We start from the raw sequence: 20,733 nt of genomic DNA, 5'->3' as shown, positions 1-20,733 counted from the left end.
AACAAATAGAATATTTCTATTCATACTTCTACAATTGATATATAAATCTCGTCAAGACGTCGCAAAAGTCGGAGCATTTATTGTCTGTTTGGAATGATCAATTCAAATCCATGTTTGAGTTTAGTGTTTAAAGTTTGGAATTTTTTTGAACCGCGTCAATTAATATAAATGATCCATGACTACTATTCATTCCAACAGCGTTGATGAGCACATTTTATGTCATGTTAATATCCCTGATTTATAATTGTTAGTAACTTATTTTTATTATTTTGAGTTATTTAGTTCGTTATTGCGTTTTGATAAGTGTTTGTCTCAAATAAATAAAACGTGATAGATACAGAAGTAACTTATCTATTTTCATATGATAAATTGAATCCTTGTTTTAACCAAGTTTTAACATTAGCCATTTTCCCTTTAGTTAGATGAATAAGTGCAACACATTTTCTTACTATTCCAATAACGGCTACATGCACGTTTTAAATATAGGAATTTAAACGTTGAATTCACTTTATGCTTGTTTGATTCATAGGTACGTGCATGTAATTGATACAAATTGAAGTACATGAAGAATTGTCAAGGAAAAGATTCTATGAAACTAGGAAGATGTAAAATGAGAGTAGAAGATGTAATGGTCAATAAAGCGATTGAGGAAGAGAAAAGTCAATGTACAGAAGCATTTATGTATGAATAGAGACATTTTCCATCAAGCTTTGAACAGAAGGCAAGTCATATTCATATGGAGATCAAGTTGGAATGGGGATCAAGTTGGAATGAAGATCAAGGTTGTCCTATAAATAGAACTTTCTTGAAGAGAACAAGATAGAGCCGGGGGGGGGGGGGGGGGGAGAGAGAGAGAGAGAGAGAGAGAGAGGAGAATTAGAGACGCATTGTTGCTTTTTGTTCTTCCTTGTCTTTAGCTACTGTTTGTAAACTTTGTATGATGTATTGTATTATTTTAAGCATGTTTTCGACTTGCATTATGTATTGCTAATTTTCTTAACTAAAATTAAGGAGGAAACGACATTATGAAAAAAGTTTCATTTAATTATTTATTGATTCTCATAGTTATGTTTTTCATGTCTACAACTCTTACTTCAAAAATGCATTAATAAAATCTTTGTTCCTTTCACCTCTAATGTCATGCATTCATGCTTGGCTTTGGAAAATATTATATATGAATTTCTTTGATCTCTTGTCATTCAAATGAGCTTGTTTCACATATGATGCTTAGCACACACTTTGATCTTTTGTAGTTTCAACTCATGTGATGCTTTAGTATTCATAATTAAGAAGCAAAGAAGAGTCTACTTTAGATCCATTTCATGTGTGCTTCATTGTTAAATCTTGAGCAAGTAGCATATTGATTTCTAGATTGCTACTCCTAATTTGGGAATTGGTAGATAGTACTTAGGGATTTATTGAGTAATATGGTGGAATTGATACCTTAATTACTTCGCAATCAAGGTATTCTTTATATATTTGAAAATTTAGTTAAATCTTTTATTCAACTAGGTTAGCGTTAAATTAATTTCGATTAATTAAATTTTCCTTTTTCATAGTCCCTGTGGGTTCGACCTCACTCTTACACTTCTGTGCTACAACTGATTCGTGCGCTTGTGAGTAGCATTTTAAAACACATCAAACTTGATGTTAGAATTGCACACAGAATTCCAACTCAATAAAGCCAGCATCTTTGTTTCAATAATTCACTCTAGCAAAGTTTGAAAGCTCCCCAGTTCCTAAATTAAACGCTCCTACACCTCTTTGAAAATCCAAAATCAAAGAAAATGATATACTCATGATAGTGAATAAGAGGTTTTGGTTAGAAAAGACTATTTTAATTCAAAAGTGTTTTCGATATATACCATGACTACTACAAAATTCTCAATTCTAATAAATTGAAGTAGACACCATTCATCGAGACATCACCAAGTTTTTATTAGGAATTGAAAGCTCTCCCCTAATCATCATCTTGTTCCTATTTATAATCAACGGAATTCATCAAGATTTTTCAAATCTGAACAAGATAAATAATGATACCAGTGAAACAACAGAGAGAGAGAGAGAGGGGGGGGGGGAGAGAAAGATGATAAAAAAGAGCGAAAAGAATCAAAGAAGGACGAAGAGTCATAAACGAGAAGATGGAAATACGAGATTGAGTTTGTTCCTTATTATTTTTTTTTTACAGTATTTTAGAGGGTAAAGTGGGAAATAAATTACAAAAATATAGGGGAGGTCTACATAACAAATGTAGAGATAGGAATAGAAGCACTCATAACAATAACAACAACACCACAAAGAAATTAATTCTTAGAACTGTTAGAATTCATGGAGGAAGTTGCTCTATGAACTCAAATTTGACACTGAATTTAGAAAGAGCATCAGCAACCATATTCAGATCCTCGTAAACATGGGTGATATCACGCCTCAGCCTCCATATTAATCACTAAGTGTGCATGCAGAAAAGATCTCGCAATAACAATTTGTTTTCTTACACTTTACAAGCTATTGAAATAAGCACAAAATAATAAAAATTGGACAGTTTTGTTACACATGAAAATATACTTTTAGGCCTCGTTTGGTTCGCGGAAAGGAAAGTAATTCCTTTGTCTTTCCCATGGGAAGGGAAATGAACTTTCCGAATAACTTTCCATTCCGATGTTTGGTAATGTAAGGAAAGTTATCTGGAAAGTTGTTAAAAAGTATGTAATTAATTGAATAAAATAATATGTTGTGAGTAATAAATGCAAGGAAAGAAGGGGAGAAAGTGATTCCTTTGGAGTATGGAAGGAACCATTTTCCCCCTATTTTCCTTTGCTTCAGGAAAGTATTTCCTTTCCTTTTGCATCCCAAACATAGGAAATGAACAACTTTCCTTTCATGATGCTTACTTTCCACGAACCAAACGAGGCCTTAGGGCAGTGTTTGGGTAAGAATGAAGGTTGCGGGTGATTATTTGCTGGGAGAGTCTAACGTGTTAGTCTCACAAAGTTCATTTTGTATGAAAACATTAGTCTCTATTATTAGTCTCTATTATTTACAGAAATAGCCAAAATAACTTATGAAGTCTATTATATTCAAATCGACTTAACTTTTATTATCATTAATAAATAAATAATTAAGTATTTAAATAATAATAATAAAATCTTTGATTACCTTAAAATCATTTTCCAAAACACACTGCCTAAGATTTAGACTCAATTTTTCGCCGAGCTTATGCTTTGCAAAAAGCTGCTTAACTTATAAGTTAAATAGCAGAATGTATTTTGTAAAATTAAATAAAACATATTTTTTAAAAGTTACAGCATTAAGCTGTTGCTTATAAATGTTGATAAAAAACAGCTTTTATAAGTTAAAAGCTTACAACTGTTTACGATTTAAGCTAAGTTATCCCAAACTGCACCTTAGTGCGTGTGTGTAAATCCCCAAGTGAAATGACCTTATTAGCCCCAGAGCATTGCCAATTTTCAAATCCCACATGTACTCTTTTCAGCCTTACGTAGGCTCGACCTCACAGACTCGCCATCTCTTTCTTCCCTCCCGCGCTGCTCCTCCCTACTATGGGGATCTCCTCCTCCTCCTAGCTAGGTTTCAGCGAGTCTCGGGTCGGGTCGGGTCTCTCACTGAACTCGAACAACAATGAAGCACAGGAATGACGTCAGCTTCCCCAAGTTGCTCAAGTCCGTTCTGCTCGGCCTCACTGTGTGCCTGGGCCTCCTCTGTTTCTACTACGGCTGGTCCTTCGCTCCGGGCTCCCGCCGCTCCGACCACGAAGAATTCGACCCGGTTTTCGGTGGGTCCCTCGCCCATCGTCGTCGCCGCGAGGCCGAGGCCGAGGCCGAGCCCCCCAAAAGCATTCCTGTACGTAATTCTTCTTTCTCAATTGAAATTCATGTCAAAATATTTAGGGTTTGTTGCTGGTAATAATTGGGACTCTGATTGCTATGGTTCGACAGATTTGTGATATGCAATTCTCGGAGTTGATACCTTGTCTCGATAGAAACCTCATTTACCAGCTGAAATTGAAGGTAAATTTGACACTTATGGAGCATTATGAACGGCATTGTCCCCCGCCGGAGCGGCGGTACAATTGCTTGATACCACCACCGTTAGGATACAAGGTGAGGGATTCTACTCATTTAGCTTAGTTTGGTTTTTTTTATTTATTTCCGATTGGTTTTGATTTCCGACGAGTGATTTTTTTTAGAATCTCAGGTCCCGGTGAGATGGCCTACGAGTAGAGATGAAGTGTGGAAGGCCAACATCCCCCATACGTCTCTTGCAGAAGAGAAATCGGATCAGAATTGGATGGTTGTGAATGGTGACAAGATCAATTTCCCCGGCGGAGGGACACATTTCCATACTGGAGCTGATAAGTACATTGTTGCTCTTTCCAAGGTATGTAATGCCGAGTCTTCTTAGGGTTTCGGATTTAGTTACTGTTATTTTGTATGTTAAGATTGACCTAGAGAAACTTTTTTACTTGTTCCTAAGCTATGGTTATAATTGGTGTAGATGCTTAAGTTTCCTGATTTTAAGTTCAACAACGGTGGAAATATTCGCAATGTTCTTGATGTGGGTTGTGGAGTTGCAAGTTTTGGGGCGTATCTTCTTTCTCATCATGTCATTGCCATGTCCCTTGCTCCTAATGATGCGCATGAGAATCAGATACAATTTGCATTAGAGAGGGGGATTCCAGCAACCCTTGGTATCTTGGGTACAAAAAGACTTACTTATCCTAGCAGATCATTTGAGCTGGCTCATTGCTCACGCTGCCGGATAGATTGGCTTCAAAGAGATGGAATCCTCTTATTAGAGCTTGACAGGTTACTAAGACCTGGAGGGTATTTTGTGTACACTTCTCCTGAAGCGTATGCTCATGATCCTGAAAATCAAAAGATCTGGAATGCTATGTCTGATCTTTCAAAAAGAATGTGCTGGAAAGTTGCAGCCAAGAAAGATCAGAGTGTTGTATGGGCCAAGCCACTGACTAATAGTTGTTACTTGAAGAGAGATCCTTCGACCCAACCACCTCTGTGCAATTCTGATGATGACCCAGATGCAATTTGGAATGTGAGCATGAAGACGTGCATTTCTCAATATTCTGCAAGTAAGTAGGTTAACTATACTATCGCTGTTATTGTTTTTGGCTTTCCACCATCTAATTGTTCTCACTATTAAAATTTACAAAACAGAGGTGCATAGGGATAGAGGAAGCAGACTTGCCCCTTGGCCTCAGAGGCTTACGACACCACCCCCTCGCCTGGAGGAAATTGGTGTCAGTCCTGAAGAATTCCAAGAGGACACTGTAAGATTCCTGATCACAAACTTCACTCTTTTCAATGTTGTCTTTGTTGTTCTGTTTAATGACTACCTATGAAATCCATTTGATACAGAGCATATGGCATTTTAGAGTCATTGAATACTGGAAGCAGATGAAGTCTGTCATACAGAGAAATTCATTCAGAAATGTCATGGATATGAATTCACAGCTTGGTGGATTTGCTACTGCCTTGAATGGAAAAGATGTCTGGGTTATGAATGTTGCTCCTGTCCATGTATCTGCCAAATTAAAGATTGTTTATGATCGGGGCTTGATTGGAACTGTTCATGACTGGTACGCATTTGATTCGATCAATAGCTCCTTCCACTTCTGTGTTTGGACATATGATTTGTGAATCTATAATTTCTTCATAAATCTGGTTGTTCTGTTGAGAGATTTTTGAATATTGGCATTCCAAATTTTAGGGCCTCTTCCCATGTTACTTTTCCTGTTTTTGATATTTGACTGTTTCTGCTCACTGTATTTTATAGGTGTGAAGCGTTTTCCACATACCCACGTACATATGATCTTCTACATGCATGGGCAGTATTTTCAGATATTGAGGAACGTGGATGCAGTGCAGAGGATCTATTGATTGAAATGGATAGGATACTGAGACCCAATGGGTTTGTCATCATAAGAGACAAACCCTCTGTTATAAACTATATCCGAAAGTTTGTGACTGCCTTGAAGTGGGATGACTGGTTATCAGAAGTTGAACCTCGAGTTGATGCTCTTTCCTCAGGTGAAGAGAGAGTTTTGATTGCAAGAAAGAAGTTGTGGGATGACTAGCATACGACAATGTGATTTGGATTTGGGTTTCAGGTATATGGCCTAATCTCTTTCTGATATGCAGTTTGTATGGGTATATTCTTGTGGACTTTTGATTACTAGCAACTGTTTTTGCATGTACTGTGCTATGAATTCCAATCATGGAAGCAAAACTCTGTTGGATCCTTATTATTACCAGGATTTTGTGTGTATTTCAAATTCCTCTGCTGGATTATGAAAAACTTGACATTGCTTTACAGTACAGGCCGGCTGCAATGCAATCCTTGTGTTTAGCCCACCCCGGTTCAAGAAAAAGAGAATGTACAGAGACATGAGATAGCCAACAAAATGTATGTCTTGAGCCTTCAGTTGCTGGTCACGACTGAAGGCCGTGGACGTGCTTTCTTCCTTGAATTTCAGACGGTAGGAGTGAACAAAGAGCAACATCAATTGTAGAAAAGCTTCCATTAACAGGACCAGGAACCTTTTGTATTCTGCAACTATTTTCAAAGTCCAAGATTGGGAATTCAGAAATTCAATTTAATAACTATTACTCGTTTGCATTTATTTCTTTATTACTAGTAAATTGCCCCTTCTGTGCAAGAAAATTTTGTCAAAAACTATGGCTAGGAATGGAGTATAGATATGATCTTGGATCTATGGTTTATGAATTTCATTTGATCTATGACGGAGTCATTCGCAATGCTTTCACTCGTCTAGAAAATGCTTTTGATTCTTCTGAGATGCAATCTCCAACATGCCCAAAATTGAAAAATAGTAGCAGCAGAGTAGTGTTTGTTTGAGGCAAAACCAAACATGTTAGAACAATAATAAACCATGATGGGCTGCACATGAAAGACACGAGACATGCGTCTGTTTGTTCCCGCTAATATCGCAGCAATTCCATTTTCCACTATTCCATTTCAGGCTTTCCAGTTCCATAGGATTAGGGGCAAAGCCAAAAGCTTTAGCCTAGATACAAAGAAAACACTAACATAGAATAATAGACTACGAAGACAATCGAGCTTCATCTTAGCAAGCAATGGATTCTGAAGCCGTGGCTTCTTCATTGAGCATTGGCATCAAACACCATCTCTCTCTCCAATCTAATAATGCATCCTCCTCCTCTAGTCCCAGGGCCCCAACTAAGCAATCCTTTTTCATTGGTAACAATGAACCATCTCTCTCCCTCGAACACTTTAAATCTTTTTGATACAACTCATCACAATGTCCTTAATTGAGATGTTAACTATGTTCATATATGTTTGTGTTGATCAGGTGTCGCTGGAGGAACTGCATCTGGAAAAACTACAGTGTGCAATTTGATCATCTCCCAGCTCCGTGATCAGCGTGTTGTTTTAGTAAATCAAGTAATCTTTTCTAGACTAATTTGAGTTTAGATTTTTGGGTTGATTTGTGTTTCATTCTGTGACCGAATCGATGGAGGGAGGTTTTGAAGGTGATTGTAACCATGATTTCTTGTGCTCTTATTTCAAGGATTCATTTTATCACTCCTTGAATGAGGAGAAGTTGAAGACGGTGCATGAATACAACTTTGACCATCCTGGTAGGACTAATTAACCAGCATTGATTTATTTCATCTGTAAATTTTAACATTACATCATATGAATCGATTTTGCATTTCATGTTTTCTTCTCCAGAGTCCTTTGATACGGAGTTGTTGCTTTCTTGTATGGAGAAATTAAAGCTTGGACAGGCAGTTAGCATCCCAAATTATGATTTTAAGACCCATCAAAGCATAGAACCCGCTCGCCAGGTAGTACGTTTAATCTGCATTTAGACAACCAATCGGTTTCCCTAGTGTTTGTTTTGGCCACATTGGATTGTAATTGATCAAAATGTTTTGCAACATTGTTGACCAAATACAGGTTAACCCCTCAGACATTATCATTTTAGAAGGAATACTTGTTCTCCATGATCCTCGTGTCCGTGATCTCATGAACATGAAAATCTTCGTCGACACAGGTTATCTTTGTCTATTTGTTCTTAAATGTGAAGCTCATGACCATTGTACAGTGGTACTGTACACAAAGTTGCACACAAATCACTCGCTTGTCAATGTTAGGAACTTGCTTTTCATTTCATGACTGGAGACCTTGAGCTTTTTGTATTTTCTTTTTGATCTCGTATGGTCACTTATCCAAAACCATCCTACATCAGTGCAGACTCTGATGTACGGCTCTCTAGGAGAATTCAACGTGATACTGTAGAAAGAGGCAGAAATATACAGAATGTGCTTGAACAAGTTAGTTAGATTTCTCCTGTACTTTTCTAGCTATCTTGTATGCTAATGTGGTTAGTCTGCTCAACTAATCTTCCCATCAGTGCAGAGAACTGACAACATAGTTTCCATGCAGTCTTAATTGTTACGATATCTAGAATGTTTGCTCTAGCTCATTTTGTCCTGTCACTGATTTAAAATGACACTAATGTATCTCTTTTGCCTACTTATTGATGGAAATTTTGCAGTATACCAAATTCGTGAAGCCTAGTTTTGATGAATTCATATTGCCCTCGAAAAAGTATGCAGATATAATCATTCCTCGAGGTGGAGATAATGATGTTGCCATTGACTTGATAGTGCAACATATTCATACAAAGCTTGGCCAACATGATCTGTGTAAAATATATCCAAATCTTTTCCTTATCTTTTCCACATTTCAGGTAACATTCACAGCTTTGTTAACCCATCACCACTAATTATATTCTTGTCTTTGAACTGCTCATGTTGTGGATATATATATATATATATATGTGTGTGTGTGTGTGTGTGTGTGTGTGTGTGTGTGATCTTTGCATTCTTAAACTGTTATTTCTTTTGTTTGGTTCAGATACGAGGAATGCATACATTAATCCGTGATGCCCAAACAACAAAGCATGACTTTGTCTTTTACTCAGACCGACTTATTCGATTGGTATATCTAGTGTCGCACACAATAGTAAAGTATTGATAAGCATTATATTTTACACTGCTGTGCACCTTGCACCAATGTTTCAGGTTGTGGAGCATGGGCTAGGTCATCTTCCCTTCCAAGAACAACAGATTATTACCCCAACAGGTATAGCTCAGAATTCAGTTCCAAGCCTTCAAAACCTGTTCTCATCTGTCACTACCTGAGTTATTTTTAAAGAACCTATAAACGAAAACTCTTATTAAGTTATTTATTTGATTACAAGTAATTTGTTGTTATCTCTTGCAGGATCTATATACAGTGGAGTTGTTTTCTGTAAAAGGTTGTGTGGTGTTTCTGTTATTAGAAGGTATATCTTTCAAGGATTGTGCTTCTCATGATATATATCTCACTTAATCTTCAGATCAGCACTTAACAGAAAACACAAAATCTAACCGAAACCAATAATTATAAAGACCTTTCCTAAGATTGTGCACATGTTACTTGTTTCTGCGTTTGTAGCAATATTTGAAGTGCATTGTCTCATCATGCTTGTTTTTCTAATATCAGTGGAGAAAGCATGGAGAATGCTCTCAGAGCATGTTGTAAGGGAATAAAAATCGGAAAAATCCTCATCCACGGAGAGGGTAACAGTGGTCGACAGGTTTGTGTAATAATATCATTCTTTCAATCCTTCTCTTTGTTTGTCTAATGTCCTTGCAATGTATGTTGGTGCAGTTAATCTATGAGAAGCTACCGAAAGACATCTCAAGCCGCCATGTCTTATTCCTCGATCCTGTTCTGTCTTCAGGTTTGAGAAAAAGCATCTATCGTCTAATTGCCAAGCATATAAGGTTGTCTAAATCTGTGAATTCTTAGGAAACTCTGCCATCAAAGCTATATCTCTGCTACTCAGTAAGGGTGTACCAGAATCCAACATCATCTTCCTTAACCTTATAGCAGTGAGTAATCACTCTGATCATGCTCAATGGAAATTCCTATATATTTGTGGTAATGTCTAATACAAATCCTTTGATGCAGGCACCGGAGGGAATACATGCGGTTTTGAAGAGATTTCCAATGCTAAAACTTGTTACATCAGAGATTGACTTATCTTTGAATGAAGATTTGCGTGTGATCCCAGGAATGGGAGAGTTTGGAGATCGTTATTTTGGTACAGATAGTAATGAGACCGGTACTGGTTCAAGTTCGAGTTCAAGCTCAAAGACACCTAAATAAATGTTCCTTCGAGTTCATTCCGATCCAGTGTCTCAGATTTTGTAATAGCTAAGATTTTGTTTAACCAAATATTTATTCTAGCTACCCATGTGAGAGAAATTGTATCAATCTTACATAATACTGTGGTATAGATATATCCACTTTGCAAGGAATTTCAAGGTGATACCACAAATGTGTCCAGTTTTGAGTTTCCTGTCGTGTAAGAACAAGAGACTACTGCTTCAGTGTGACATTCTAAAAAGAAATTTTCATTTTGGTGATAGTAAGCTTCGGATCGAATGCACTAATTCTTGACATACCATCATTTGTTAGCAAGTAATATCAATCCATTTCATATCAAAGAAAAAGTATTTATGAATTTCAAACGTAACACTAATGTATTGGCATGATAGCATTCTCACAAGGCTTAGACGCTGCCATTTGTTCCTTTTGTGGTGAAACCGGATTCCCTTCAGTTTCGGCCTAGAGGGTGGCTCGTGTAGTTTTTGCTACGCGACTTTCCTCCTTGGCTAAAATGGGTTGTATTAGCCAAGACGCATCGTACTTGACTGACAGGTTGTCAATCAATCAATCAAATAGTATTCTGAAATCTAAGCCTACGATCAACCTTGTCACTTAAGGAGCCAAAATTACATGATGTGTTATTGTGTTACAAGCAATTTGGCATATACTAATTACACGGACCAAGTTGTTATCTGGTCATTTTCATCCACCTTAATTCATGTCACACTCTTCCTGCAATCAAATAGTATTTCGAAATCTAAACTTACCATCAACCCTGTCACGTAAGTAGATAAAATTACATGATGTGTTACAAGCAATTTGGCATGATGCTAATTAACACAGACCAAGTTGTTATCTGGTCATTTTCATCTACCTTAATTCAGGCCACGCTCTTATATTGTCTTGACATTGAAACCAAGTCTCTATTGATGATGGATCCGGACTCTTGAAGTGCAAGCGAAGAAATAACCAAAATATATTCACTCCTCAAACCACATTCTGTCTCCAACCTTCAATTCATTCAATGGAGACCCAAAATCTTCAAACCCTTCCAGTACCTCATGATTACCACGCCAATGTTGACAGTTCACGACCCTTCCGCTCCGTCAAGGAAGCTGTTGCCGTCTTTGGAGAGCGGCTTCTCCTCGGAGAGTTCTTCTCATCACCATCCCCTAAACCGCCGCAGCTGCTGCCATGTTACACCGAGCAAGAAGTAGAAACTTCTTCACCAAGGAACAAGTCTGTCATCTCATCACCAAGTACTAGTGCTGATCCACATAGTAAAGAAAGTGATAATGTTTTGGATAGTCTCAAGAAACTTGAGGCTGAGCTTGAGGAAACAAAGGTGGAGTTGAAGATGCTCAAGGAGAGAGAGTCCGAAACCGAGGTGGCCTTGGCAACCTTGAATGCAGAGCTTCACAAGAACATGTCCAAGTTGGCTCAGGCTGAGGCGGCCGCAGCAGCAAAAGCAGCGGCTAGTAGTGATCACCATGTTATCAGTTCGATGAGATCAAATTCGGAGGAAGCAGAGAAGAGTGTTAAGAAGGATCAGTGGTCGATGATAAGGATGGAGGACACTACTACTTTGGCTCAGATATTAAGCATTAGTTCTCAACATGAGAATCAAGGTGGTTATTATGGGAGCGGAGGAAAAAGAGAGAGGAATTATAAGATGATGAAGAAGAAGCCTATTGTTCCTCTTCTGCAGGACTTGTTTTCCTGGAAAAAGGGGTCGTCTACTCCTCTCCATGACCATATTTATTCGTCTCCGAAACTCTACTATTGAGTATGGATTATGGTCGAAATAAATTCTGTTTGCAACTTGACTTGATTTCTGTTTTGTTTCTTTTAAAGTACTTATGTGGACTGTAATAGTGTAATGCAAATGTTGTCTATGCTGTTCAAGTATATTATCCAAGCAAGCTTCTGTATCAATTAAATCAAATATTTCATCAGATGAAATTAGGTAATCAATGCCATAGATACACAACAAATCAACAATGTTTACAAATTGATCAAAAACGCAAAATTTCATATTCTACAAGGGTTCAAAAATCATAACTTACCATACACGAAATGAAAACCAACTACTAGATGGTGCCTCATCTATTTCTTTGTGGTTTAACCATGTCCCTTTGCTTGGGTGGTGCATACAAGTACAGGATTGTGCCTGTAACACATCTTACACCCATTTCTCCCATAAATGCATACCACCAACCCGAATTGCATATGAGATACAAAGCAAACAAGATTAGGCCAGTAATGCAAAAATGGCCAAGTGCAAGGAAGAAGATTTGTATTATTGAACCCCTTAGAAATTGTTCCACTTTCACCAGGTTTCACTCATTGTATTTGGTAGAACAAACTTTTCTACATCAGATGCTCTTTAAGTTGAAGCAAGGGTGGTCAGATCATGCAGTGTTCTTTTTACTCTTCTTCTTTCTGGATGCAAAGCTGCTTGGTCCAATTTCTATGGACATTCTTTTTGTCCTGCAACGCACAAGAATAATCAAGCAGATTCAAAAGAAAATGGCATAAATTTGTTTCCAAAAGAAAGAAAACCAGGATGCTTATTGGTTCTTCCACCAATAGAACATAGTGAAGCAGTGGCATACCGCATTGAGATCTCTTCTGACTCCTCATCATCATCTTCAACTGCATAATATAAAAGCAATAAACTATGATGAACTTGAGGGTCCAGTTGGAAGGTTCAAACAAAAAATAGCATATTCAAAGGATAATAACAAAACTGAATTAGTACTGATTAGGTGATTATGCATCAATTTGCCCTAATAAAAATAAATACAAATCATGCATAAAAGACTTCTGACAAACATAAGGTAGGTCAATCTCACAACTCTCTAAACTAAAACACAAATTTCTGTGTGTCTTCAATTAAACATATAACTGTGTTAATCGAAAAGAGAAATTCAAAGAAGACGCAACCAGTTGAATTGTTGACAAGAAAAAGTATAAAGTCATATGCATGTCCAGCTCAACTCAGCATGTAACTCTCCACTCTTAAGTGACAACTTATTTATTAAAAATACACAAGCGGAATTCGAAACAACTGACTTATGCAGAACACTAGCTGACGACAACTTCCAAAAACATTGACACCAAGTAGGCATTAAGTCTACAAAAGTTGGAAACAAAGAAAGCATATAGAATTAAACCCAAAGTTCAGATTTAAATCCATACCAATTCCATCAACCTCGTCACTTTTGTTCTCGTCATTGCTCACTGACTCTGAATCGGAACCCCATCTGTCACCGCCATCATCAAAATCCCAACGTGCTCCTGGTGGAGGGATCCAGAACTCAGCTTCTTCAGAATCATTTTCCTCACTAGGAGACTTGGGTATTTCAGAGATAATCTCATCATCACCATCATCCTCCTCCTTTGCCTCCTCCTCCTCCTCCTTCTTCTTCTTCTTCTTCTTTTTCTTCTCCTTTTTCTCCTTCCTGGCACCATCTTTGCCTGGCTTAGATACTTTTTCAGGTTTGTGATCATCCAGCTCTTCTTCCATTTCATTTACTGTCAACTTTTGTTCTTCCATTTCTTCTGTTTAAATTAATATCATATTAGTTACATATGAGGTATCATCGAATTCATATACACATGTCAGGCCAATGAGTCCAAAGAACAATCCATACACTTGTTTCAAACGAGTACTAACATGAAGGGCATGAAAACCTTTATAACAAAGAATGAAAGACAAATACAAACCCAGTTTGTTGAGGAATCGTTTCCCATTAATATGCTTCCAAATGTGTTCCTCTGACTTATTGATGGTATCCTCGGTTAGCTTACACACCAACTTTGAACTACAGAAAGAAGCAAACTAACAGAGTATCAGCACTAAAAATAACACTGAAACATTCAGTTATCTTTCAGCCAAAATTTCATTAAGCAACCAAAACTTAAAGCAAACCGGCCAGACCCAACAAAACCCAATGTGAATTACCCCAGAAAACAATCAAAGCTAAAGCCTTTGTGGATGTCCTCCTAAACCCTAAACCCTAAACCAGGCAGGCCCAACAAAATTAAAGCTAAAACCTTGATGGCAAACCGGCCAAACCCAACAAAACCCAATGTGAATTACCCAGAAAACAATCAAAGCTAAGTCCTTTATGGGTCTTCTCCTAAACCCTAAACCAGGCAGACCCAACAATATTAAAGCTAAAAACTTTAAGGGTTTTCCACCAAAATCAAAAGGGTAGAGAGGAAGAAGAGGTATACCGAGAAAGAGGGTCCTGCTTGAACATGTTGAGAGGAGGCTTCTTATGAGAGAGTGCGAATTCGATGAGACCCAAACGGCACCGTTTGCTCTGAGAGTAGGATTCAATGTCTTTGGCCAGTAATTGGTGGCCAGTCTCGACGCACTGGAAGCGACCATTATCGAGCTCCTTGAAGGTCGGCGAGCCCAGTAGGTTGTTCCCTTCTTTAGTATTGTTGGTCTTCTCCTCACTCGTGGCCATTGCTGGTTTGCTATAGCTACTATGACCTTCGCAGTTATAGAGAGAGAGGGAGCGAGAGAGAAATTGGGTCATAGACCTAAAACCCACGTTGATTTATCAAGGTCCCACTTCAATTAGGGGTTATTCCATTTATAGGCGAATGACAAAGGAGCCGGTTTATGATTAATAAGATTTATAATCGTTAATGTAAATCATGATTATGAATATTTTAATAATTTTTAATTTGACTGAAAATTTGCATAGGTAATCTACTCATAGAGATCGAAAATTATAAGTTTTTTAAGGTCAATTTGCTGATCTGTGATTGAAAAGCAATCCTTTAAAATGATAAGAGAAATGAAATGTTGTTGTGATCTTACCTTCATGTAGTTTATAATGGGACACATGAACAATATGACAATTTAACTTTTTATAGAGGTGGAACAAGTCAACAAAAATTTAACATGACACAATTTGTTTAATACCTTAATACAAACATGATACGATTCATTAACAGACCTGAAGTCAGTACTTACATGTTGTGCTATCCCCTTGTTAGTCAAGGCATCAAGATTGAGATTCACTCATTTATCACACACTTATAAGATGGTCCCACACATTTATAAGATTGTTTCAACTCTTAATATATGTACTCAATCTTTTTTTTTTTTCCTTCTTTATAATAACCAAAAAGTGTGTTTGATGTAATTTAACCATTCGTTCATGTTCGTGCATGTTGTGTTCTATATTCTCTCCCATAAAAATAACATATTTAATAGGGGATCCACCTCCTTTGGAATTTTAAGATACACCAACCTTTACACTATTAAACTTATGTCTGCAAGTTCTTATATATATTGATCAATTGAATCTGCAATGTAATTTCCTCTTTTAATTTTATAAAATGAATCCAATTTATCCTTTTTTTCTTTCCGTAAAACATATGATGATAAATAACATCAAGTAAAACTGTAAAACCTAACATGATTTTTTCAAATGTTCTTTTAATGTGTTATTTTGTTCATTTTTTGTTGAGATTGAATTACTATTGAGTTTTGCATGGAATTCAAAGTAACTAATGGTAATTTTGATTTACTGTTGCTTTACATAAATCCTAAACCCTAAACCTAAAGTTCTACTTCATTCGTTGAATTGAAGTTTTATTTTGTAGGAAAATTTTCACAAATGGTCACTCAATTATGACTCATTCGACATTTTGGTCATTGAAGTTTCAAATATATCACTTTGGTCACTCAACTATCACACTCTCCTTCACTTTAGTCACTTTGTTAATTTTTTTTCATTAAAAAAATACTTCTTGGGTAACTAAAGTGATTGAGAGTGTAACAGTTGAGTGACCAAAGTGATATATTTGAAACTTCAGTGACCAAAGTGTCGAATAATTCATAGTTGAGTGACCATTTGTGAAATTCTCCCTATTTTGTAATCGTTCTTTTTTTTTTTCACCCTGATGTCCATAAATTTCTATGTCCGCTACTGGTCATCACAATTGCTTTTTCATAGAGATCTCCTTTTACTATGTTTAACCTGCATAATTCTATTCTGGCATCACTCATTTATCATGCAGATGATGTTAGACACCTCAAGTCGGAACACATACTATACAACTTACTAAGTTTTCTTTCCGCAACTATCCCCTACTAACAACCATGGCCAAAGGCAAGCTGAAAAAAAAAAAAAAAAAAAAAAAAAAAAAAAAAAAAAGAGAATAAGCTTGCACAGCTTCAACACCTCATGGCTACCCAACGCACTGTCTTTTGTTCTTGATGTTGAGCGCCAACAGTGCTCTTGGCATTGGTCCCTTTTAGATAAGCGGATTTCAGCTTTCAGTGGTGGTGGCAGCTTGTTCATCGGCAAAAATCAACTCATAATAAGGTTATTTCATACAGTTTACAGAATCTCATCCCACTTCTGCACTTACATTTCAGTAGCCCCTGGACTATCCTGGCTTTCATTGGTGTTCCAACAGCACTTGCCTTAAGTGCCATCCTAACTTTCTATACAATCTGTTCTCATTAACCCTCTCCCTCGTACGCCATATGCCATTACCTGAAGTAAAGTTTGGTTTCTTCCTGCAATCGTTTATGCACGCTTCTAGTTTGCTTCATTCCCAGCTTCTGCTCGATCTCCTTTATATAAATGTGTTTGAGAAATAAAGTCAAGTTGACCTGCATTGCTAATTTCCTTTATTGTTGGTCCATCTCGAGCCGGGCTTATCATTCTTTGTTTCCATAGTGATGGCTCATTCTCAATAAAAAATTGGATTTCAACGAAAATGCCAAATTATAATGTGTTTTCTTTGGTAATTGTGATCTAGAATCAAGATAGTCACGAGTTAATACATGTGCATCTTCAGAAATTCTCTACAAAATCGTTCTTATATTTTATCTTGGCTGTGCTGCATTCATACAAATGAATATATTTTCATCATGATCAGTTTATAAATCCATGTGTAAGAACTTATAATGTCGCCAAATTTTCACAAATCAGTAAATGAAATTATCCGAATAATACATGTTCATCTATACTATTGAGACCTCTAAATTTACTCACTTGACCTCACTTTATTATGAATTATTAAATGACATATATAACCTACTATTAAATAACTATTAAGGACAATAATTATACCAAAAAAATATTCTATTTATTTTATGTAGACTTTCCATTAATTCAATAATATTAGATTTTATTCCTTATTATTTTCCTTATCTATTTTCATTTTCTAATTTCACTACATCCTCAATAAAGCATTCATACATATTTAATAAGAATTAAAAGTATGGTTAAGATCATGTGACATAAAAATGTATGTGTGTGTTGGTGGGGTGGTAAGGCTCTGAACTCTCATTTGGGAGGTCAGGAGTTCGAGCCCCATCATGGGTGGGGAGGGGTGGGGATTAAAAAAAAAAAAAAATAAAAAAAAATAAAAAAAAATAAAATAAAAAAAATAAAATAAAAAAAAAAAAAAAAAAAAAATGTGACATAAAAATGTATGATATATCGGTGAGGGAAAACAAAATAAATCCTCTTATGATGATTTATGACATAAATCTAAGTCAATCCATTATATTTGCAAAAAATAAAAAAATAAAAAAATTTAAATAATTAATCATGTGGTACAAAAAATACAGAAGAAAAATTAAAAAATGAATGATTTTTATTTTTAGGATAAAAACAAATGATTTCTTCATTTTTTAGGATAAAAACAAATGATTTCTTCATTTTAATGAAAAATTAAAATAGAATTTTTTTTTTTAAAAAAAACATAATAGTTCATTGCATTTTCTTATTGATTAGACATTAATTTTTGAAACTCAAGTTTGATTAAGAAATGTATATTTAGTTAAGATTTATAGAGTGATCAAATCATTGAAATAACTAAATTTTTTATTTTAAAGATAATAATTTGTTTGCAAATTATATGAGTGAGGTTATTTGAGGAAGTTTAGTGAGTAAATTTAGTATTTGAAAATTTGATAAGAGGTGTAAAAAGCATAGAGGTCAAGTGAGTAAATTTAAAGGTTCTAATAGAAAAACTCTTAAGAGAACCCACTTTATTTGCCAAAGTGAACGTGAAAAGACACAAATACCCCCAGACCATATATTATTTTTAAATCATTTATAATATTTGAAGGGTATTATAGTAAATAACAAAATACTTATAAATAGTTAAAAGGAAAAAAATATGTTTCGACTGTCCCATTTTGTACGTAAACAACTTCCCACTACCCTATTATGCAGATAACTTTCACTGCTCTCATCTGCAGATAACTCTCCGTATTTCTCTCATTTCAATAATTACCAAGACATAAATATTACAAAAACAAAATTAAAAACTAAAAATCTGTTTTACATATGCATATGGGCAAGACTAAATTCCTATAATCTCATCCTCTACGTTACTAACAGCCCAAGTTAGAACCCGGTTCATCGGATCCTCTCATAATTGTAACAGAATAAATAATAATAATAATAACAGTACCGATAATTATTCTAGTTTTATAATATAAAAAAGATGAGCATGGTCGCACATGCACTACAGAAAAGATCCTGCACATTCAAGTAATAATCTCTCTGGCAGCATGCATAATCATCAAGAAAGATATGCTGACCAAAACAACCAATTGTCTCTCAAAATTGTCTTCCAAACCAAAATTCGTAAATTATGGCACCATTAAAGGAAGACATTAATGTAATTGATCAAAATTGCTGGAGATGCTCATATAAGTAGCTTACTTGCGAATGACATTAATCTCAATTCTCAAATAGCTAGCTTACTTGTCCTAGGAGCATTATTCGGTCTGTTTTTATCTGATTATAAATAAGAGGCTACGGCCCTGCATATGAGTACATACATGTTTAGTGCAGTAGAGAAAATGGAGATGGAAAGATTTTTGGTTGTGAGCATTTTGGTAACATGTGTGCTAGTAATCAGTGTGGGAGGTGAAGAAGATGCATCGTCACCTTCGGCTTCAGTTTCGGCTTGTGAGTTTCCAGCAATCTATAACTTTGGAGACTCGAATTCAGATACCGGTGGTATATCCGCTGCATTCTACGCAATGGCATCACCCTACGGTGAAACTTTCTTCCACAGACCAGCTGGAAGGGCCAGTGATGGTCGTCTAATAATAGATTTTATAGGTAATATTCTGTACACCATTTTCCCATGTTTGTTATCAAGGATTAGTGTTATAAATATTGTCATTCATGTATGTAAAGTTGTTGTTGAATATCGTGTAATGTGGTATGCTATGCAGCCGAGAAGCTGGGGGTGCCATACCTGAGTTCATATTTGGACTCAATTCGGAGCAATTTCAGACACGGTGCCAATTTTGCTTCAGGAGGAGCAACCATCAGGCGGCAGAATGAGTCATGGTTTGAGAATGGTGTGAGTCCTTTTCCCCTTGACATCCAGTTTGTGCAGTATGATCAGTTCAAGGCGCGTACCACCACTCTTTACAACCAAGGTCTGTCTAATTCGACTTTTTTCGCTTTTGAGTGACATGTATGAGAAAATCTGTCCTCATTATTTGTTATGATGTGCAGCTAAGGATCTTTCTGACATACAAGATCTACCCAGAGCAGAAGACTTCTCAAAGGCTCTTTACACATTCGATATAGGCCAAAATGATCTAGCTGCTGGTTTTCGGAAAATGAGTACCGAGCAATTTCTAGCAGAAATTCCAGACATTGTTAACCAGTTGGCCACAGCCATCCGAGTACGTATTTGCACACCTGTTTAATGTGATTGCATATGCCAATATTGCTTACAAAAAAAGCACATTTTGTTATGCTACAGAGTTTGTATGACCGAGGGGCAAGGGCATTCTGGATACACAACACTGGTCCAATAGGTTGCTTGGGAGTGACATTACACTACATCCATGACCCGAGCCCTCCCGGATACCTTGATCGCCACGGTTGCGTGAAGTTACAAAACCACATGGCGAGACAGTTCAATAGGCTGCTCAAACAGAAAGTGATCCAACTAAGGAAGGAACTCCCTCTTTCTGCAATAACTTATGTCAATGTCTTTGCTGCTAAGTATAAGCTCATCAGCAATGCAAAGAAGCTTGGTAAGAATAGCTTATGCTCATAATGTTAATTCAACCATAAAATTTGGTACACTTATACATAAATCTACGCAGGTTTTTTCGATAAAACGAAGATCTGCTGTGGATATCATGAAGATTATGACCATGTGTGGTGTGGTAATAAGGGAAAGATAAATGGGAGTGAAATATATGCAGGTTCATGTGAAGATCCTTCCCTGTATATAAGCTGGGATGGCGTGCACTATAGTGAGGCTGCAAATCATTGGATTGCTAATCAGATTGCCAGTGGTTCATTCTCAGATCCACCAGTTTCAATCATAAATGCATGTCATAGGCCTTAAACTGTGCGATTAGTACTTTAACAATCTCATAGTAACATGACACTAATTGACAATTCGACTCAGCGATTTTAGTCCATGTAGTCATGTACTGTATAATGTTTGCAA

At 36.4% G+C, this 20,733-nt stretch overlaps 5 protein-coding genes across 6 annotated transcripts; 4 read left to right on the top strand and 1 right to left on the bottom strand.

The window, feature by feature from the left end:
- The first annotated feature begins 3,495 nt into the window (after positions 1–3,495).
- Positions 3,496–6,661, top strand: LOC112187484 (probable methyltransferase PMT9). 2 transcript variants are annotated; one of them, XM_024326293.2, is made up of 8 exons: positions 3,496–3,861; positions 3,957–4,121; positions 4,216–4,398; positions 4,516–5,110; positions 5,196–5,308; positions 5,397–5,617; positions 5,815–6,148; positions 6,360–6,661. In XM_024326293.2, the coding sequence occupies exons 1-7, from the start codon at positions 3,640–3,642 to the stop codon at positions 6,113–6,115; spliced, it is 1,800 nt and encodes a 599-aa protein (XP_024182061.1). In that variant the 5' UTR covers positions 3,496–3,639; the 3' UTR covers positions 6,116–6,148; positions 6,360–6,661. The 2 variants fall into 2 exon arrangements, with proteins under 2 accessions (XP_024182061.1, XP_024182063.1); XM_024326295.2 differs by having other exon boundaries at positions 6,355–6,661.
- Positions 6,662–6,818: 157 nt separating this feature from the next.
- Positions 6,819–10,518, top strand: LOC112187485 (uridine kinase-like protein 5). Its single transcript, XM_024326296.2, has 14 exons — positions 6,819–7,260; positions 7,373–7,464; positions 7,592–7,661; positions 7,756–7,871; positions 7,984–8,080; positions 8,281–8,360; positions 8,585–8,779; positions 8,947–9,030; positions 9,114–9,174; positions 9,316–9,376; positions 9,577–9,670; positions 9,745–9,817; positions 9,886–9,968; positions 10,048–10,518. The coding sequence occupies exons 1-14, from the start codon at positions 7,137–7,139 to the stop codon at positions 10,243–10,245; spliced, it is 1,428 nt and encodes a 475-aa protein (XP_024182064.1). The 5' UTR covers positions 6,819–7,136; the 3' UTR covers positions 10,246–10,518.
- Positions 10,519–11,204: 686 nt separating this feature from the next.
- Positions 11,205–12,166, top strand: LOC112188616 (WEB family protein At3g51220). The gene has a single exon (XM_024327769.2). It carries the CDS (start codon positions 11,273–11,275, stop codon positions 12,032–12,034), a length of 762 nt encoding a protein of 253 aa, XP_024183537.1. The 5' UTR covers positions 11,205–11,272; the 3' UTR covers positions 12,035–12,166.
- Positions 12,159–14,829, bottom strand: LOC112188615 (glutamic acid-rich protein). Its single transcript, XM_024327768.2, has 5 exons — positions 14,491–14,829; positions 13,978–14,075; positions 13,450–13,812; positions 12,864–12,903; positions 12,159–12,738 (listed from the first exon to the last, which is right to left on the bottom strand). The coding sequence occupies exons 1-5, from the start codon at positions 14,799–14,801 to the stop codon at positions 12,660–12,662; spliced, it is 891 nt and encodes a 296-aa protein (XP_024183536.1). The 5' UTR covers positions 14,802–14,829; the 3' UTR covers positions 12,159–12,659.
- Positions 14,830–19,081: 4,252 nt separating this feature from the next.
- On the top strand, positions 19,082–20,679 carry LOC112183475 (GDSL esterase/lipase At5g14450). Its single transcript, XM_024321853.2, has 5 exons — positions 19,082–19,373; positions 19,490–19,699; positions 19,779–19,951; positions 20,032–20,308; positions 20,381–20,679. The coding sequence occupies exons 1-5, from the start codon at positions 19,088–19,090 to the stop codon at positions 20,626–20,628; spliced, it is 1,194 nt and encodes a 397-aa protein (XP_024177621.2). The 5' UTR covers positions 19,082–19,087; the 3' UTR covers positions 20,629–20,679.
- The last annotated feature ends 54 nt before the right edge of the window (positions 20,680–20,733 follow it).

Source organism: Rosa chinensis, chromosome 2 (genome assembly GCF_002994745.2).
Source record: "Rosa chinensis cultivar Old Blush chromosome 2, RchiOBHm-V2, whole genome shotgun sequence".
NCBI lineage: Eukaryota > Viridiplantae > Streptophyta > Magnoliopsida > Rosales > Rosaceae > Rosa > Rosa chinensis.
This window is presented reverse-complemented; position numbering and strand designations above follow the sequence as displayed.

Coding starts and splice junctions, on each gene's coding strand:
- LOC112187484 (XM_024326293.2), top strand. CDS start 3,640: ATGAAGCACAGGAATGACGTCAGCTTCCCCAAGTTGCTCAAGTCCGTT. Junction 4,399..4,515: donor ACATTGTTGCTCTTTCCAAG/GTATGTAATGCC, acceptor TAATTGGTGTAG/ATGCTTAAGTTTCCTGATTT. Junction 5,111..5,195: donor CATTTCTCAATATTCTGCAA/GTAAGTAGGTTA, acceptor TTTACAAAACAG/AGGTGCATAGGGATAGAGGA.
- LOC112187485 (XM_024326296.2), top strand. CDS start 7,137: ATGGATTCTGAAGCCGTGGCTTCTTCATTGAGCATTGGCATCAAACAC. Junction 7,662..7,755: donor ATACAACTTTGACCATCCTG/GTAGGACTAATT, acceptor TTTCTTCTCCAG/AGTCCTTTGATACGGAGTTG. Junction 9,671..9,744: donor AGGGTAACAGTGGTCGACAG/GTTTGTGTAATA, acceptor ATGTTGGTGCAG/TTAATCTATGAGAAGCTACC.
- LOC112188616 (XM_024327769.2), top strand. CDS start 11,273: ATGGAGACCCAAAATCTTCAAACCCTTCCAGTACCTCATGATTACCAC.
- LOC112188615 (XM_024327768.2), bottom strand. CDS start 14,801: ATGACCCAATTTCTCTCTCGCTCCCTCTCTCTCTATAACTGCGAAGGT. Junction 14,076..14,490: donor AAGCAGGACCCTCTTTCTCG/GTATACCTCTTC, acceptor TTCTTTCTGTAG/TTCAAAGTTGGTGTGTAAGC. Junction 13,813..13,977: donor ACGATTCCTCAACAAACTGG/GTTTGTATTTGT, acceptor TAATTTAAACAG/AAGAAATGGAAGAACAAAAG.
- LOC112183475 (XM_024321853.2), top strand. CDS start 19,088: ATGTTTAGTGCAGTAGAGAAAATGGAGATGGAAAGATTTTTGGTTGTG. Junction 19,700..19,778: donor CACCACTCTTTACAACCAAG/GTCTGTCTAATT, acceptor TATGATGTGCAG/CTAAGGATCTTTCTGACATA. Junction 20,309..20,380: donor CAGCAATGCAAAGAAGCTTG/GTAAGAATAGCT, acceptor AAATCTACGCAG/GTTTTTTCGATAAAACGAAG.